Consider the following 13,813-nt stretch of genomic DNA (forward strand, 5'->3'; position numbering starts at 1 on the left):
GGCAGACGAACCACCCACTAACAGTACCTCCGTCTTGTCTGGATTGAGTTTCAGTTTATTGGCCCTCATCCAGTCCATTACCGTGCCCAGGCACTGATTCAGAACAGCCACTGCCTTGATGAGAAAGAGAGGTAGAGCTGGGGGTCATCCGCATATTGATGGCACCTCAGCCCATACCTCCGGATAACTTTCCCCAGCAGTTTCATGTAGATGTTAAACAGCATGGGGGATAAAATAGAGCCCTGTGGAACCCCATGGCACAATTGCCATGGCACAGAGCAATAATCCCCCAGCACCACCTTCTGGAATCGGCCATCCAAGTAGGAGTGGAACCACTGCAGTGCAGTGCCTCCAACGCCCATCCCAGACAACCTATCCAGAAGGATACCATGGTCGATGGTATCGAAAGCCGCTGAGAGGTCCAGGAGAATCAACAGTCGCACTCCCCCTGTCCCTCTCCCGGCAGAGGTCATCCCACGGGGCAACCAAGGCAGCTTCCATTCCAAAACCAGGCCTGAAGCCCAACTGAAATGGATCTAGATAATCCATTTCATTCAACACTGCCTGGAGCTGTCCTACAACCACCTTGCCCAGGAAGGGGGTGTTGGCCACTGGCCTATAATTGTTAACATCCTCTGGGTCCAGGTTAGGCTTTTTCAGGAGTGGTCTAATTACCGCCTCTTTTAAAGCGGCAGGCACCACTCCCTCTCTCAAGGAGGAATTTACAGCCTCCTGGACCCAGCCGGACAACCCCTCCTTGTTTGATTTAATAAGCCATGAAGGGCAAGGGTCAAGCACACAAGTGGTCGATCGGACTTGGCCAAGCACCTTGTCCGCATCCTCAGGCCTCAGTAACTGAAACTCATCCAATGAAACTGGACCAGACGGTGCTCTGAACGCCTCTACCAATGGAACTGCATTAATCGTGGTGTCCAATTCATGACGAATCTGAGCGACTTTATCTTCAAAGTGCCTTGCAAAGTTATCACAGCGTGCCACCGAGGGCTCCACCGTCTCTCTCCCTGGCCCAGAATGTAACAGGCCGCAATCCATTCGGAAGATCTCCGCTGGACGACACTGAGAAGATGCAATGCTGGTGGAAAAGAACTGTCTCTTTGCTCACCCTCACCGCCACAGAGTAGGCTCGATAGTGGGCTCTTACCTGTGTTCGGTCAGACTCAGCACGAGTTTTCCTCCACCTGCGTTCTGGCTGTCTCCCCTCTTGCTTCATTGCCCTCAGCTCAGGTGTATACCAAGGAGCTGGCTGGGCTCTGCTCAGAGGGAGAGGGTGCTTGGGCGCGATTGTGTCAACTGCCCGAGTTATCTCTGCATTCCACAGAGCGACCTGGGCTTCGACAGGAGCACCAGCCATACCAGCAGGAAAATCCCCCAGAGCCCTCTGGAATCCATCGGAATCCATTAATCTCCAGGGGCGGACCATTTTAATAGGTCCCCCACCCTTGCAGAGGGGGAAGGCTGCCAGGAGTCTAAACCTCAGCAGGAAGTGATCTGACCATGACAAAGGGACAGATGTTAATTCCTCCACTTTCAGATCACCATCCTCCTGCCCAGTCGAGAAAACCAGATCAATTGTGTGTCCTTTTATATGCGTTGGGCAGATGAAATGTTGGGACAGCCCCATGGTTGTTGTGGCGGCCATGAAGTCCTGAGCCGCCCCGGATACAGCAGTTGAGATCCCCCAGGACCATCATCCTAGGGGTCCTCAATACCAAGTCCGAGACCACCTCCATCAGCTCAGGCAGGGGGTCTGATGGGCAGCGGGGTGGGCGGTACACCAACAGAATCCCTAATCTGTCCTGGGTACCCAACACAAAGTACAAACACTCAAGATCTGCACTTGAATGGGCAGGAAGCCTAGAGAGGGAGATTGAATTCCTATAGACCACGGCAACCCCCCCTCCCCGACCCTCAAGTCGGTGTTGGTGCTGCACTGAGTACCCAGGAAGGCACAGCTGGGAGAGAGTGACCCCTCCCAGTTCCCCCACCCAGGTCTCAGTAATACATGCCAGGTCAGCCCCCTCATCCACAATCAAGTCATGGATGAGGGAATTTTATTTTGGGCCGACCTGGCATTCAGCAGCAGCACCACCAGGCCCGAGGGCAGACTGGTAAGGCTGCCAGGAACCATCAGGTTGGGGGAAGAACCAGAAGAGGGGACAGCTGTAAGGTGTCTAGCCCCTCTTCTCAGCTGGCCTGTTAATCCCCCAACGCCATACCTCCTCCTGCCCGTGACCACAGTTGTGGTGGCACCTCCCTTACCCCGAGTTGCTCAATAGTCCTCCCAGGCACATATTAAAATGTTAGGATATAAAATGTACAACAGTGTAAAAGAATATAAAAGAGAAAAGAGAGAAAAGAGAACAGCAGCTAAGAAGGAGCAGATGAAGTCCACATTTGCCCCCTTCTCCCTGGTCTTTCAAGCTGCTGCCCTCTGCTGCTATTTGCTGCTGGCGTCTGTGGCTGCTGGTGTCTCTGTTTTCAGGATGGATGCTCTGATCCCTTTTGGACTCTTATCCTCAGGGGTAAAGCAGTGCATCTCTTGAGGTGCCTTGTTGGAGGATCCAGTCTGCGACCTTGCTATAGTTTATGGATCCAGGACACACACACCATGACTGAGTGGTCCCCTTTTCCTCTTCTCATATGGCTCCTCTCCCGTGAATAGCTCTCTGCCAGCCTGGAGTTTCAGTGTGCTTCCCCTGTTGAATCTCTGCCTGTCCTGCAATGGTTTAAAAAGGTCGGGGAGCTGAACCCATGCCAGTTGCTGGAAGGTATCCTGGAATGAGGGAAGCCGTCCACCTTCCTGTGCTCCGGGCATTCACAGGGCAGGCTGGATTTGAACCTGGTGCTCCCAAACCCAGGCCCAAGGCAGCTCCTAGACCACATGGTGTGTGTGACTGTGTCTTGTACCACTAACAAGGGAGGGCCACGTCCTGCGGCAAAGGCCTGGACCCAAACTTGACCCAGTCCCTTCCTACACAGCTCCGGCTGTCCCACCTGCTCAAAGAAACTTCTGGACCTGGAACTTTTCCCAGCCCTGTCACTTATCATCTCTTGCTGGGGGATGGCAGGCGCAACCTTTTCCCAAACAGCTCACATGTAATTCCCATGTTTTGGCTGGCTGGCTGGTTTTGTCTCCTCGGGGCCTGGCTCGGTGCTGCAAGTTCTGTCTTCTCTCCCTACTCTCTTAGAGACAACAATCATAGGTAGACAAGCTGGCTCATTTGGAAAAACCAAACAAGCCAAAAGCAACAGTAATGCATTTATTAGGAGGGCCACCTAAAACATCACAAAGAGCCCCTGAAGGCTTATATTGTAAGCCTCTAATTTTTCTGAGTTTAGCTCTGGAACATTGTGGTTATAACAGTGCCTTCTGAGCATGGACAGAGTATTTATCCCTCTCCCAAGGAGAGGGCCACAACTCTTTCCCATGGGTCTCCGATTACAGCACTAGGCTTCCAGGCTAAAGGATGTGACCTCCAAGCAAATTTAAGCTCCAGAAACTCATTTTCGAAATTAGGCAGGACGCCTTTATTAAGCCAACCCAAATGTGCAAGTGTTGGAGGTCTCCAGAACTCTTCAGCAACAGCCACAGCAGCAGGCCGCCATATGCGGAATAAGCGCGCCCGTCGCCTTGCTGCACCAAGGGTTTGTGACAACACCGCATGCTGAAGGCCCGTTTGCGGGGGGGGGGGGGGCGGCCCCACCTCCCCTCATGTGTGCAGTTTGAAAAGGGGTTGCTCCTTCCTGTGTGGGACAAGAGGGTGGCAGTCTGGACCCCTCACATGGATAGGGCACCTGCTGTTTCAGCTCTATGCCTTCCGCAGAAGGAAAAGGATCTTCTCTGAAGCTGGGATGGGGAGAGCAGGATTTGGCCACAGGGAAAGGAAATGTTTCTGCCGCTGTTAACACCCTCCCCGCAGAGGGCCAGCCGGAGGTAGAACATGTAGGGTGCTGTGAGCCGTAATGGTGGGAAAGACAGGTATGGGGACACTAGCATCTAGCTTTTAAAACAGGGGCTTTGGCCCTCGGGCCTGGGGGCCCAATCCAGTCACACACCCCACTCCTCATCGCTAGGTGGTTCCCACTCCCCTCCCGACCACCAGTGGGCCAGCGGTTTCCTGGCTTTGGGGTGCATACTTCCCCATTCAAAAAGGCTGGAATGCCTCTGCCAAGCCTAAAGTATTGGCGGCAAGGGTAACTGGAATGACACTGCAATGCAGCCCCCAAAAGCTTCTTTGAAGTGGAGTTCCACCCTGGATCTCAAAGTGGCTTGACACCCTGGTTTTTAAATGTACAAGTGCAACCTGCAATAAAACATTGCAGCGTGAAGTTCTCCTGTTCAGGATAAGCTGACTGGGTATTATGGGAATTGCAATCCAGTGCATCTGGAGGGCATCAGGTGATGGAAGACTATTCTGCTCCATTCCCCCTTCGATCAGCTGTCCATCACCCTGTACCCCCAACAGGAGGTCTGGATTCTGTTCCCACTGAGCATGCTCAGTCCTCTTTGGGCTGTTTATGCGCATGCATGGGGGGAGAGGGTACCGCCAGAGGGTTTTTCTGCCTTAAAGACTGTTTCCTATGTCTTTGGGCTGGGGTTCCTCTGTATCCGCCGGAGCCTGTGTCTTGTGTGCGGCTGGTGCCGTTTTGGGCTAGCTAAGGATCCACAGTCAGAAAGAGCAGAGATCGCTATGAGTATATATAAAATGTGTCTAGTTTTGTGAAGAAAAAGATCTCCCCCCACCTTATTTAAATGAAAAAGGTGTCTTGAATATTGAACAAAACCAAAACAGACACCACCCGCAACTCCAACAGGTGCAGGGGTCAAATTTATTAGTGCAGAAGTGTGAATCCTGCCATATTTAGAGCAAAAAGCTCACCAGAGGGTGTCTTCAAAACCCACATAAGGAATACGATTCACCCCACCACCACTGAACAAACACATCAAATAAACAATGGTCCATGTTTTCTTTATGATATAGCACATAGTAATGAACACAAAATATTTTAAAAAGCAAATCATTACATATTCGAAACTAAAACAAAGGGGATCAATCACATTGCATCCCACCCAAAGGAAAAGGAATCGCTTGCGAAGACTGAGCCAACGGAAGATCCAACTGGGTTAATGACTTTGTCTCACGCAGCTTGTCTCCTACAGAGAGACCATCAGGCAGCAGGAGATGGAGAATGCCTTCCTCTGCCTGAGGCCCGGAAGAGCCACTGCCTGGAGACCATTGTAGGCTGAGGTGGCACATGGTCTGACCTGGTCTAAGGCACCCCCCTCTGCCTCCCCCACCAGCTGGGCTCCCCCTGCCCCCCTTTGCAGTATTGCCCTTTTGGTGGGTTCCTGACCACTGAAGGAACATTTCATTATATTGACTGTTTAATGCAACAGTAATAATCATAATACAGTCTTGTTTTCAACCACTCGCCACAGGGGACTAGGAATTTCAACCCAGGCGAGTGAGCGGTCTGCCAGGAGAGACAGGATGCTCAGCCACTCCTCTGGCAACCTACTGCGTTTCTATGCTGGCATGGAGGAGGGCTCCTTGCCTCTTCCTTGTGCGGGGTTGAAACTAGTGGGCACTGACAAGGGCATAGAACAACATGTGCCTTCCTGTGGTGGATGCACATGATGTGGCCTCACCTCCTGCACGTCTAGTACAGAAACACAGCGGACCGCCAGCAAAGGAAGAGAGAGACCTGTGCCTTCGCCACCAGCCCGCCGCCCCTCTATGGACCAGTGGGTGAGACCCCTTCCTGCGCATCCAGCAGCGAAAGCAAGCTCTATGCCTCCTCCACCAGCCCACTGCCTTCCTAGCATGAAAAATGTTCTACTCACCTACTTTTTGCTCTAAAGAGGGACCAGCAAAGGAAGGCCAGAGTGCTCATCTATCTCCTACCAGGCCCTTTTAGGAATAAAAAGCAGGCAAGTAAAAAGATGTGCAGAAACTTTGGGGACTGATTGACAAGGGCTGTACGAATATATTCACATACCCCATTTGAAGCACTCAAACAGCTTCACTTATATTGTCCCAAGACCTTAGCTTACACAATCTTGAACAGGATGGCAGTTCTAAATTCACTTTTTTACATTCAATGGCAATTAAATCCAAATTCTCCCGAGTGCTTGACAGGAACAACCCAGGACAGCCATCTCCTCTTCTTTCCAGTTGAAACCTGAAGCTAGATTTTGTCTCTGCTCAAGTTGCACGACTCGTCTGGAATCCCCTAAGACTCTGGATCGCTTCCCGCCTTGCTTGCTGAGCTAATATAGAACAGCCCCTCCGGTGGGATAGAAAGAAATACAAAAGGCCTTCTCTTCCTGCCCTCCACCACCAAGGTTTCTCTTCTCATGAGGAGACCACTAGATTTTTCAGGATAACCTGTTTGGGGGAGGCTTATCAGAGCAGCTTCCTGCGAATTTTCACTGCGATGCCATTCAGAGCCCCGTTCTCCAAGACAAGCTGGTCGATTATTCTTTGCATGGGTCTTTCATATGCCTTACCAAATCGTTTTTCCGGTGGTAGCTCTTTTCACAGCGGGGACACTGGAAGGGCTTCTCCCCGGTATGGACCCGCTGGTGTATCAGCAGCTCCCTCTCCGTCCGCAGCCTCTTTCCGCACGCGAGGCACGTCGGCCGTTTCCCCGTGTGGAGCTCTTCGTGCCTCAGGAGCTGCCGGCTCCTCCTGTAGCTTTTCCCACAGTAGCTGCACTTGAACGGTTTCTCGCCCGTGTGGGTTTTCTGATGGGACTGGAGGCTGTACTTGGTGGTAAACTTCCCCCCGCACTCAGCGCACGAAAAGGGTTTCTCGCCAGTGTGAGTCCGCGCATGTTTCCTGAGGGTGTTTTTGCGGCAGAAGCTTCTTCCGCACTCGGTACATTTGTGGGGCCGCTCGCCGGTGTGGACGCGCTGGTGGTACGTTAGGGATGATTTATGCCAGAAGCTTTTGTCACAGGAGCTACACTGGTAGAGCTGCTCCTTCACGTGGAACCTCTGCACGTGATACTTCAGGCTGGCACTGGTGGCGTGGCGTTTTCCGCACTGGGTGCACACGAACGGTTTCTCCCCCGTGTGAAGCCGCTGGTGTTCCTTCCAGCCTGCCTGGGACATGAACGTCTTTCCACATTCGACACACGGGTGAGGGCCCAGGTGACACTTCTGGTGGTTCCGGAGGACTTTCAGAGCAATGAAACTTTTCCCACATGTGTCGCATCCATACGGCTTCTCTCCCCTGTGGAGTTTCTCATGAGGAATGAGGTACTGTTTCTGGCTGAACCTCTTCCCACACTCAGAGCATCTGAAGGGCTTTTCCCCCGAGTGGATGACGGAGTGTGTGCGGAGGTTTGCCTTCTGGCTGAACCGCTTCCCACAGACCTTGCACCGGAAGGGCTTCTCCCCTGTATGGGTTCTCTCATGCACCGTCAAGTGCTCACTGCGATTGAACTTCTTCCCACATTCTTGGCACTCATAGGGCCTTACCCCCGTGTGGATCTTCTTGTGAGTCAACAGGTTTTTCCGACTGCCTATGACTTTCTTACAGTAATGACATTTGTAGCCTCTCTTTGGCGTTATTTGATTCTCGTTATCGGACTCTTGCTCCAGATCACTTCCGAGTTGGCAGGACGGTCTCCCACGCTCGCGACTCTCTTCCTCCTCCAGGCTCTTACGGCAGGTCTCTAGAGATCCCGGACTTTCAGGAGGCCCTGCTCCTTCCCTAGCTGCGGGAAGCAAGAATTGGGACATTAAACACTTCATTGTTACAGAACAGCATGCAAAAATGGGTTTACTCCTCATGTGCTTAAAGCACCTTTCCCCAACCTGCGCCCTCCAGATGGGCTGAACTAGAGCTCTTGGCATGCTGGGACTTGTAGTGCAACACATCTAGAGGGCACCAGGTCAGGGGAGGCTGGTTTAAACAGAGAGAGGTTGTGACCATTTGTTTAATCACACCAAGTGTGGGGATTAACGACAGCAGCAGTGCAGCAGAAAAAGGCAGATTGTCTTGTTAATAACTACCAGAACACATCTGGAAAATTCTGGACACTCTGCAAAGAGATGGTCTCTCTCCGTATTCTTGATCATACTGAGACAAAGAGACGTCCATGCTTTGAAATAAAAATGCAGTGTATAAGTTGCTGCTGTAAGCCATTATCTTCCAGGTTTTTTTCCCGACTTCCTAAAATTTTCCCACAATAATTACATCTGTAGCCTCTCTTTGGCGTTATCCGACTCTCCTCTTGCTCCGGATCACTTCTGAGGCGGCGAGATGATGTACTGCGCTCGCAACTCTCTTTCTCCTCCCGTCTTTTAAGGCGGGTTTGTTGAGATCCTGGACTTTCAGGAGGCCCTGCTCCTTCCCTAGCTGCGGGAAGCAAGAATTGGGACATTAAACACTTCATTGTTACAGAACAGCATGCAAAAATAGCAAGAGGTCTCCCCATATTCTTCTAGTGCGCATCCTTTCTGTACAGTGAGACACATCGTGATCAAAGAGTAGGACACTCATAAAATAAGCAATGTATCAGGAACCATTTTCTAAAACCACAGAAACGTCCTTTACATATTTACAAAAGCATATAGCCAAGTTGCTATATCCTGTATCCTCCCAGGTAGGCTCTCCAGAGCTGCAAATCAACACATTGTAATTGTTATATCAACCCATTAATATACCTAGGTAAAGTTGCCAAATGCCAGAAAAAAGGACAGCACTGCTTCCGTGCCTTTAAGGGCTGCTTGATGTGCAGCTGTCTTTCACATGGTGAATCTTTCCAGGGTACTGAAGAGACTGCCAATCTCCGCACAACAAGCGGCTCTTAAAGGCACAGCCAGACAATGTGGCTGAAAAGTCAGCAATCCTATTTCGAGGAAGCATCTGCAGCGCAACTGGGGAACTTGATTTAACTCAGTCTTGTCTTGTGCAGATTCCAGTTGCAGACTGAAATCGCCTTTGTTATAAAGCAATTCACCAGCTGGGGACGATCACTGGGAAAACGCAACAGTAACCATCCCCAAGCGACCCTTAGCTCGATCTTCTCACGAGCAAACCCCATCAGGGTTGCAAAGTCCCAGGGAGGTCCTGCTTATTTGGGGCGTACGCTCCCCACTGTTCAACAAATACTGCTACTCACCCGAGGAGGGGCTCTGAGCACCCCCTGGCTGGTCCTCATGGTACAACTCTTGCCCTTGTTCAAGCTTGGAAACTAGCCGCGGTTTGGCAGTCAGAAGGCCTGTTAACCGACACACAAAAAGAGAGAGTGCAGCTTGGCTGGAGAAAGGGGTCATGGTGCTTCCATTATACAACTAAGAAGGCCTGAAGCCCGATCCCATGCATGCGACCTGAAATTAAACTACTCTGCACTGAATGGGACTTACTGCTAAGTAACAGAGTATAGGATTTCAGCCTCTGTCGAGGAAGAGAATAAGGAAAGGGCTGAGGACATTTTTCAAACAGCCCTCAGAGAAATATGTCCAGGCAGATGCCCCAGGATTTATGGATTGATTTAATTCATATTCCTCCTTCCCACCAGAAAAATGGCGCTCAAAGCTGTGCTTACACTCAGAATATGACGAGGCTGCATTCTGGGAATTCAGAGCCAACCTTATGCAATCAAGGGTGCCCACAGCCATTTCCCCAGGCCCCTGAATGCAACCCAAACCACATTTCACCTAGGAAAGAGAGGCTGGCATAATTTTCCGTCATCACATCTCGGTACAGCTCCTTCTGGGCCTCTGACAACATCTCCCACTCCTCCCGGGAGAAACAGACGGTGACATCAGCAAAGCTCACAGCAACCTGGAATGAAAAAAATGCCCCAGACTCAGTTCTTTGTGATTCGCCTTTCATGTGGAGCAGGGGGAGGCAACTTTTTTGGGCCAAGGGGACATTTGGCAAATTGAGAAGCACCACCACCACAAAATGGCTGCCATGGGAGGTGTGGCATAGGACAAGTAACCCACCCAAAAACCTTACTTCAAGGCAGGGGTGGGGTCTGAGCTTCAACACACTAAGCCACTCCTTTGGGCCCAGTTTTCAGCACCAACAGAAACCTGTTTCACAGCAATCCCAGCTGCTGGTAAGAAAATGTTAATTTTTTTAAAAAAGTAGGAAAGGAAGGGCAGGCGCCAAGGAAGGTGTCCAGAGGCTGCATTGGTGCCCATGGGTACCACGCTGCCCAGGGGCATCGTTAGGGGGGGCCCACCTGGGCACAGGCCCCAGATCTTCTTTGAGCTGTGCCCCGCATCTCTTGAGCTGTCCTAACTGCCATTTTTATACATTTTCCCATTAACTTGCATTGGAAAACAGAAACGACCATAACTTTTTTAGCTTGTAAGATAAACATATGACATTTGGAGACCTCGCAGCCCCCATGGATGTGATTGAACCTGCCCAGTTTCAGGCATTTAGGTCCAGTGGCTTTTGTGCTAGTCACAGGTAACATTTGCTATTTTCAAGAAAATCTGTCAAAGCGAAGAGCTATTTTTGTGTGTGTTTCTGTGTAAGTTCATGGAATTTGGGGACCTGGCAGCCCCTATGAAGCTGACTGAACTTGCCAAATTTCAGGCAGTTAGGTCCAGTGGCTTTTGTGCTAGCCATGCATAAATTTTCCTTTTCTCAAAGATTAAAATAAAAAGTAAAAAACTGTCAAGCTATAAAGGGGATTAGAGATCCTAATCAGAAGGTGTTTAAGGTGACCATTAGGAGGTCCCTATCCCTAATCTCTGGTGTGGGGTTGTGTGTTTTTTGGAGGTGCAAAAGACCTCTCTCCCCCTACCTTTCTGCTTTTCCATGCCCACTGCTGGAAGATTGCTTGCAATTAAATTCTGAAGAGGGAGATGGAAGGGAAGAAAGAGCTCCGTGTGAAATACTGTTATTTCATACAGCATCTGATTTTACTGTCCCAAACTGGAACCTTTGGCTTCTGCAGAAGTTTAGTAGCTTCAGTACAGCAAAGGATCCAATCAGCCTCCACAAACTTCTTTCTCCCCTTCCACTTTAATTTCTCCTAAATAGCTGTAGGACTCAAATAATCCCAAAGGGAAGGTTAGGACTATGTGGCGTCACGATCGAGGAACTGCAGGGGCTTTTAAATAGGTTCTACAGTTTTAAAAGAGCTAGAGAAAGCCCTCAGCCACCTCACCTCATAAAGTTAATTTAAGTATGTGCAATCCTTACCTATTTCACAGCAATCCCAGCTACTGGTAAGAAAATGTGTTTGGGTTGTTTTTAGTGGGAAGGGAAGGGAAGGGTGCCAAGGAAGGTGTCCAGGGGCATATTGGTTCCCCCAGGTACCATGCTGCCTACCCCTGATGCAGAGCCATCGGATGGAGGTCATGGCAAAATGCCTGAACCCTCCGCAGCCCCAACCCAGCACTTCTCAAACTTTGGAACGCAAAGGCTGACGCTGCCTAGCGCCCCCCCTCCGCTGGGAGCCCCCTCCCGGGGCAGCGAGCAGGCTGCGCACGGATGCCGCTGCAGCCCACGAGGGGGTCACTAGCCCCACGCTGGAGTATCTGACTCCTTCAGAACCAGCCAGATCACAGGCCCAAAGCTCCTGAAGGCCGAGGCCGCTCCGCTTGTGACTCCACTGGTGGCACTACCTCTCTTGGCCGGCTGGGGATACTGGGAGTCGTGGTCCAACGCCTCTGGAGGGGAAGGCTGACCTCGCCTGACGCATCAGGCTCCTTCCCCGCAGCGCGGCTCAGCGCTCGCCGCCGCAACCCAGGGCCTCAGGGGGGCGGAACCCGTTCCCGCGGCGTCCGGAGGGCGGCGGGGGGCCGCGAGCTCGGCGCCGTGCGGCCGGGCGCCGCTTTCCCCTCCCACGACTCGGCGGGGGCTGGCTGAGGGCCGCTTCCGCGGGCGCGCGGGCTGTGCGCAGAGGCAGCACCCCCGACGGGCGAAAGGCTCCCTCGGCGCGCGGCCGGGAGGCCCCCGCTCTTCTCGAGCGCCGCGCGGGCGGGCCTGTCGGGGGAGCGCACGGCCAAGCCGCGGCCCCCGGGCCGGCCGCCCTCCCCGGCCCGCGGGTGGCGGCGCGCACGGCGGGTCCTGCTCCCCGGCGGCCCCGCAGCCCCTTCCCGCCGCCTCCACCCCTGGCTCGGCCGGCCTCTTCCCGGCTGCGAGGCGCTCCTGCAAATCCGCCGCCCCGGGAACGTTCCCCGCAGCGCCGCGGCCCCCGCGCCAGGCTCCTTTCCAGAGGCGCCGCCGCCCCGGGAGAAGCGCCCTCACCTGCGCCGCTGGCCTCCGCCCGGCCTTCCTCGCCCTCCGCCGCCCGCCCATTTGGCGGGCGGCGAAGGCGGGCGCGATGCGTCGGGGAGCCTCGATCCGCGGCGGGGCCCACAGCGCGCCCGCCGGCGGCGGCTCAGCTGCAGAGAGGGCCCGCGCCGCGCCCCGCCGCCCCCCGCACCTCTGGCGTTGCGCTCCGCGGCCCCGGGCGAGGGGGCGCCCCGCGGGCGCTCCGGGAGAGGCGGCCGGACCACGCCCCGCCGCGAGCCGAGCGCGCCCGTCCCGCGCACGCCTCCCCCGGCCCCGAGTGCGCACGGGCCTTGCTCCCGAGGAAGCGGCCAGCGCGGGCGCCGAGGAGGTCCGGGCCACGGGACCGAAAACTGCGCGCAACAGCTAATTTACCGGTGCAAATCCACGCGCCCGGTCAGAAAGGAAGGCTGGGAACGTTACAGAAGGCGCAGGACCGTGCAGGGCCCCAAACGGGGCTTGCTTACAAACTTCCCTCCCCGCGCCCACGCGTGTCCTTGTTCCTTCCGGCCCAAATCCAGATGGGGAGGATGGAGGGCCTGGGAACACCCCTGCCCCCGTGAACGGGTACCGATTCCTTGCAAGCGGAACGTGGCGCTGGCAAGGGAGAGTGTGGGGACGCATTATGCACTTGTATGGCCCATGCTCTCAGGCTGCAAACCTACGCGGTTACTAGAGAGCAGCCCCCATAAAACATGGCGGGATGAACTTCTGAGCACCCCCGTCCCAGCCCAGCCCGAGAGCTGGGACAGAGACCTCGGGGCTGGAGGGCGTTGCTTTGCTGCTCCTGGTCCCCGCACCAGGTGAGGAGACAGCTGGCTGCTCGTTTGATTTCAAATACTTCGGGCGTTTCTGGGAACCTGGAACATTTTATTATTTATTTATTTATTTATTAAATTTATTAATCGCCCATCTGACTGGTCACCCAGCCACTCTGGAAAAAAAATTGGTTTTACAGTTCTTGGGTCCAAATTTCTTGAAATCCTAAAATCCACAGCAGGAACCTCATCGTGCTACAAGTCTCAAAGTACCAAAATGCATGGTTGGATGCCTTTATCAGGGCCAACCCAAATTCCCAGCTGTGGATTTTGAGTTTGTATTTCTCATCGACCAGCACGGCTACCTTTGGGTTTGGCTGCTTGTTATCTTAAATTACCGAAGTTATCAATGCCCAGGTTTCTCTCTAGTTCCAGATACTGCGGTGCTGGAGGAAAATTCGGAGAGTGCCTTGGACTGCAAGAAGATCATACTAGTCCATACCCCAGGAAATAAAGCCAGACTGCTCGCTTGAGGGAAGGATATGAAAGGCGAAACTGAAGTACTTTGGCCACATCATGAGAAGACAGGAACTACTGGAACTATCTTCAGGCTGGATAAGGCAGGTTGCAGCTCTGCGCACATTTACTCAGGAGTAAGATTCCAACATACCCTTACCTGGAACTAAATCTCATTGAACTCAGTATGACTTACTTCTGAGCAAACATGTTTAGGATGACACAGTAAGTCTGATGCAATCCTGAAATGCTTCCCCATCCACA

General features: G+C 53.0%; 1 protein-coding gene across 2 annotated transcripts; it reads right to left on the bottom strand.

The window, feature by feature from the left end:
- Window positions 1-4,783: 4,783 nt before the first annotated feature.
- Window positions 4,784-12,628, bottom strand: LOC146345321 (uncharacterized). 2 transcript variants are annotated; one of them, XM_084860076.1, is made up of 5 exons: window positions 12,252-12,628; window positions 9,695-9,821; window positions 9,157-9,255; window positions 8,229-8,390; window positions 4,784-7,746 (listed from the first exon to the last, which is right to left on the bottom strand). In XM_084860076.1, the coding sequence occupies exons 1-5, from the start codon at window positions 12,300-12,302 to the stop codon at window positions 6,500-6,502; spliced, it is 1,686 nt and encodes a 561-aa protein (XP_084716202.1). In that variant the 5' UTR covers window positions 12,303-12,628; the 3' UTR covers window positions 4,784-6,499. The 2 variants fall into 2 exon arrangements, with proteins under 2 accessions (XP_084716202.1, XP_084716203.1); XM_084860077.1 differs by having other exon boundaries at window positions 11,627-12,628.
- Between the last annotated feature and the right edge of the window lie 1,185 nt (window positions 12,629-13,813).

The sequence above is a fragment of the Heloderma suspectum genome, chromosome 5 (genome assembly GCF_057233095.1).
Source record: "Heloderma suspectum isolate Gila_16-S chromosome 5, 16-S_ref, whole genome shotgun sequence".
Taxonomy (NCBI): Eukaryota; Metazoa; Chordata; class Lepidosauria; order Squamata; family Helodermatidae; genus Heloderma; species Heloderma suspectum.

What these genes read in the sequence shown, in the direction of transcription:
- LOC146345321 (XM_084860076.1), bottom strand. Translation starts at nt 12,302, where the DNA reads ATGGGCGGGCGGCGGAGGGCGAGGAAGGCCGGGCGGAGGCCAGCGGCG. An exon ending in TGCCAGCCTCTCTTTCCTAG is followed by an intron (nt 9,256 to 9,694) that starts GTGAAATGTGGT and finishes GTCGGTTAACAG; the next exon opens with GCCTTCTGACTGCCAAACCG. An exon ending in GCCAAAGAGAGGCTACAGAT is followed by an intron (nt 7,747 to 8,228) that starts GTAATTATTGTG and finishes TGCTTCCCGCAG; the next exon opens with CTAGGGAAGGAGCAGGGCCT.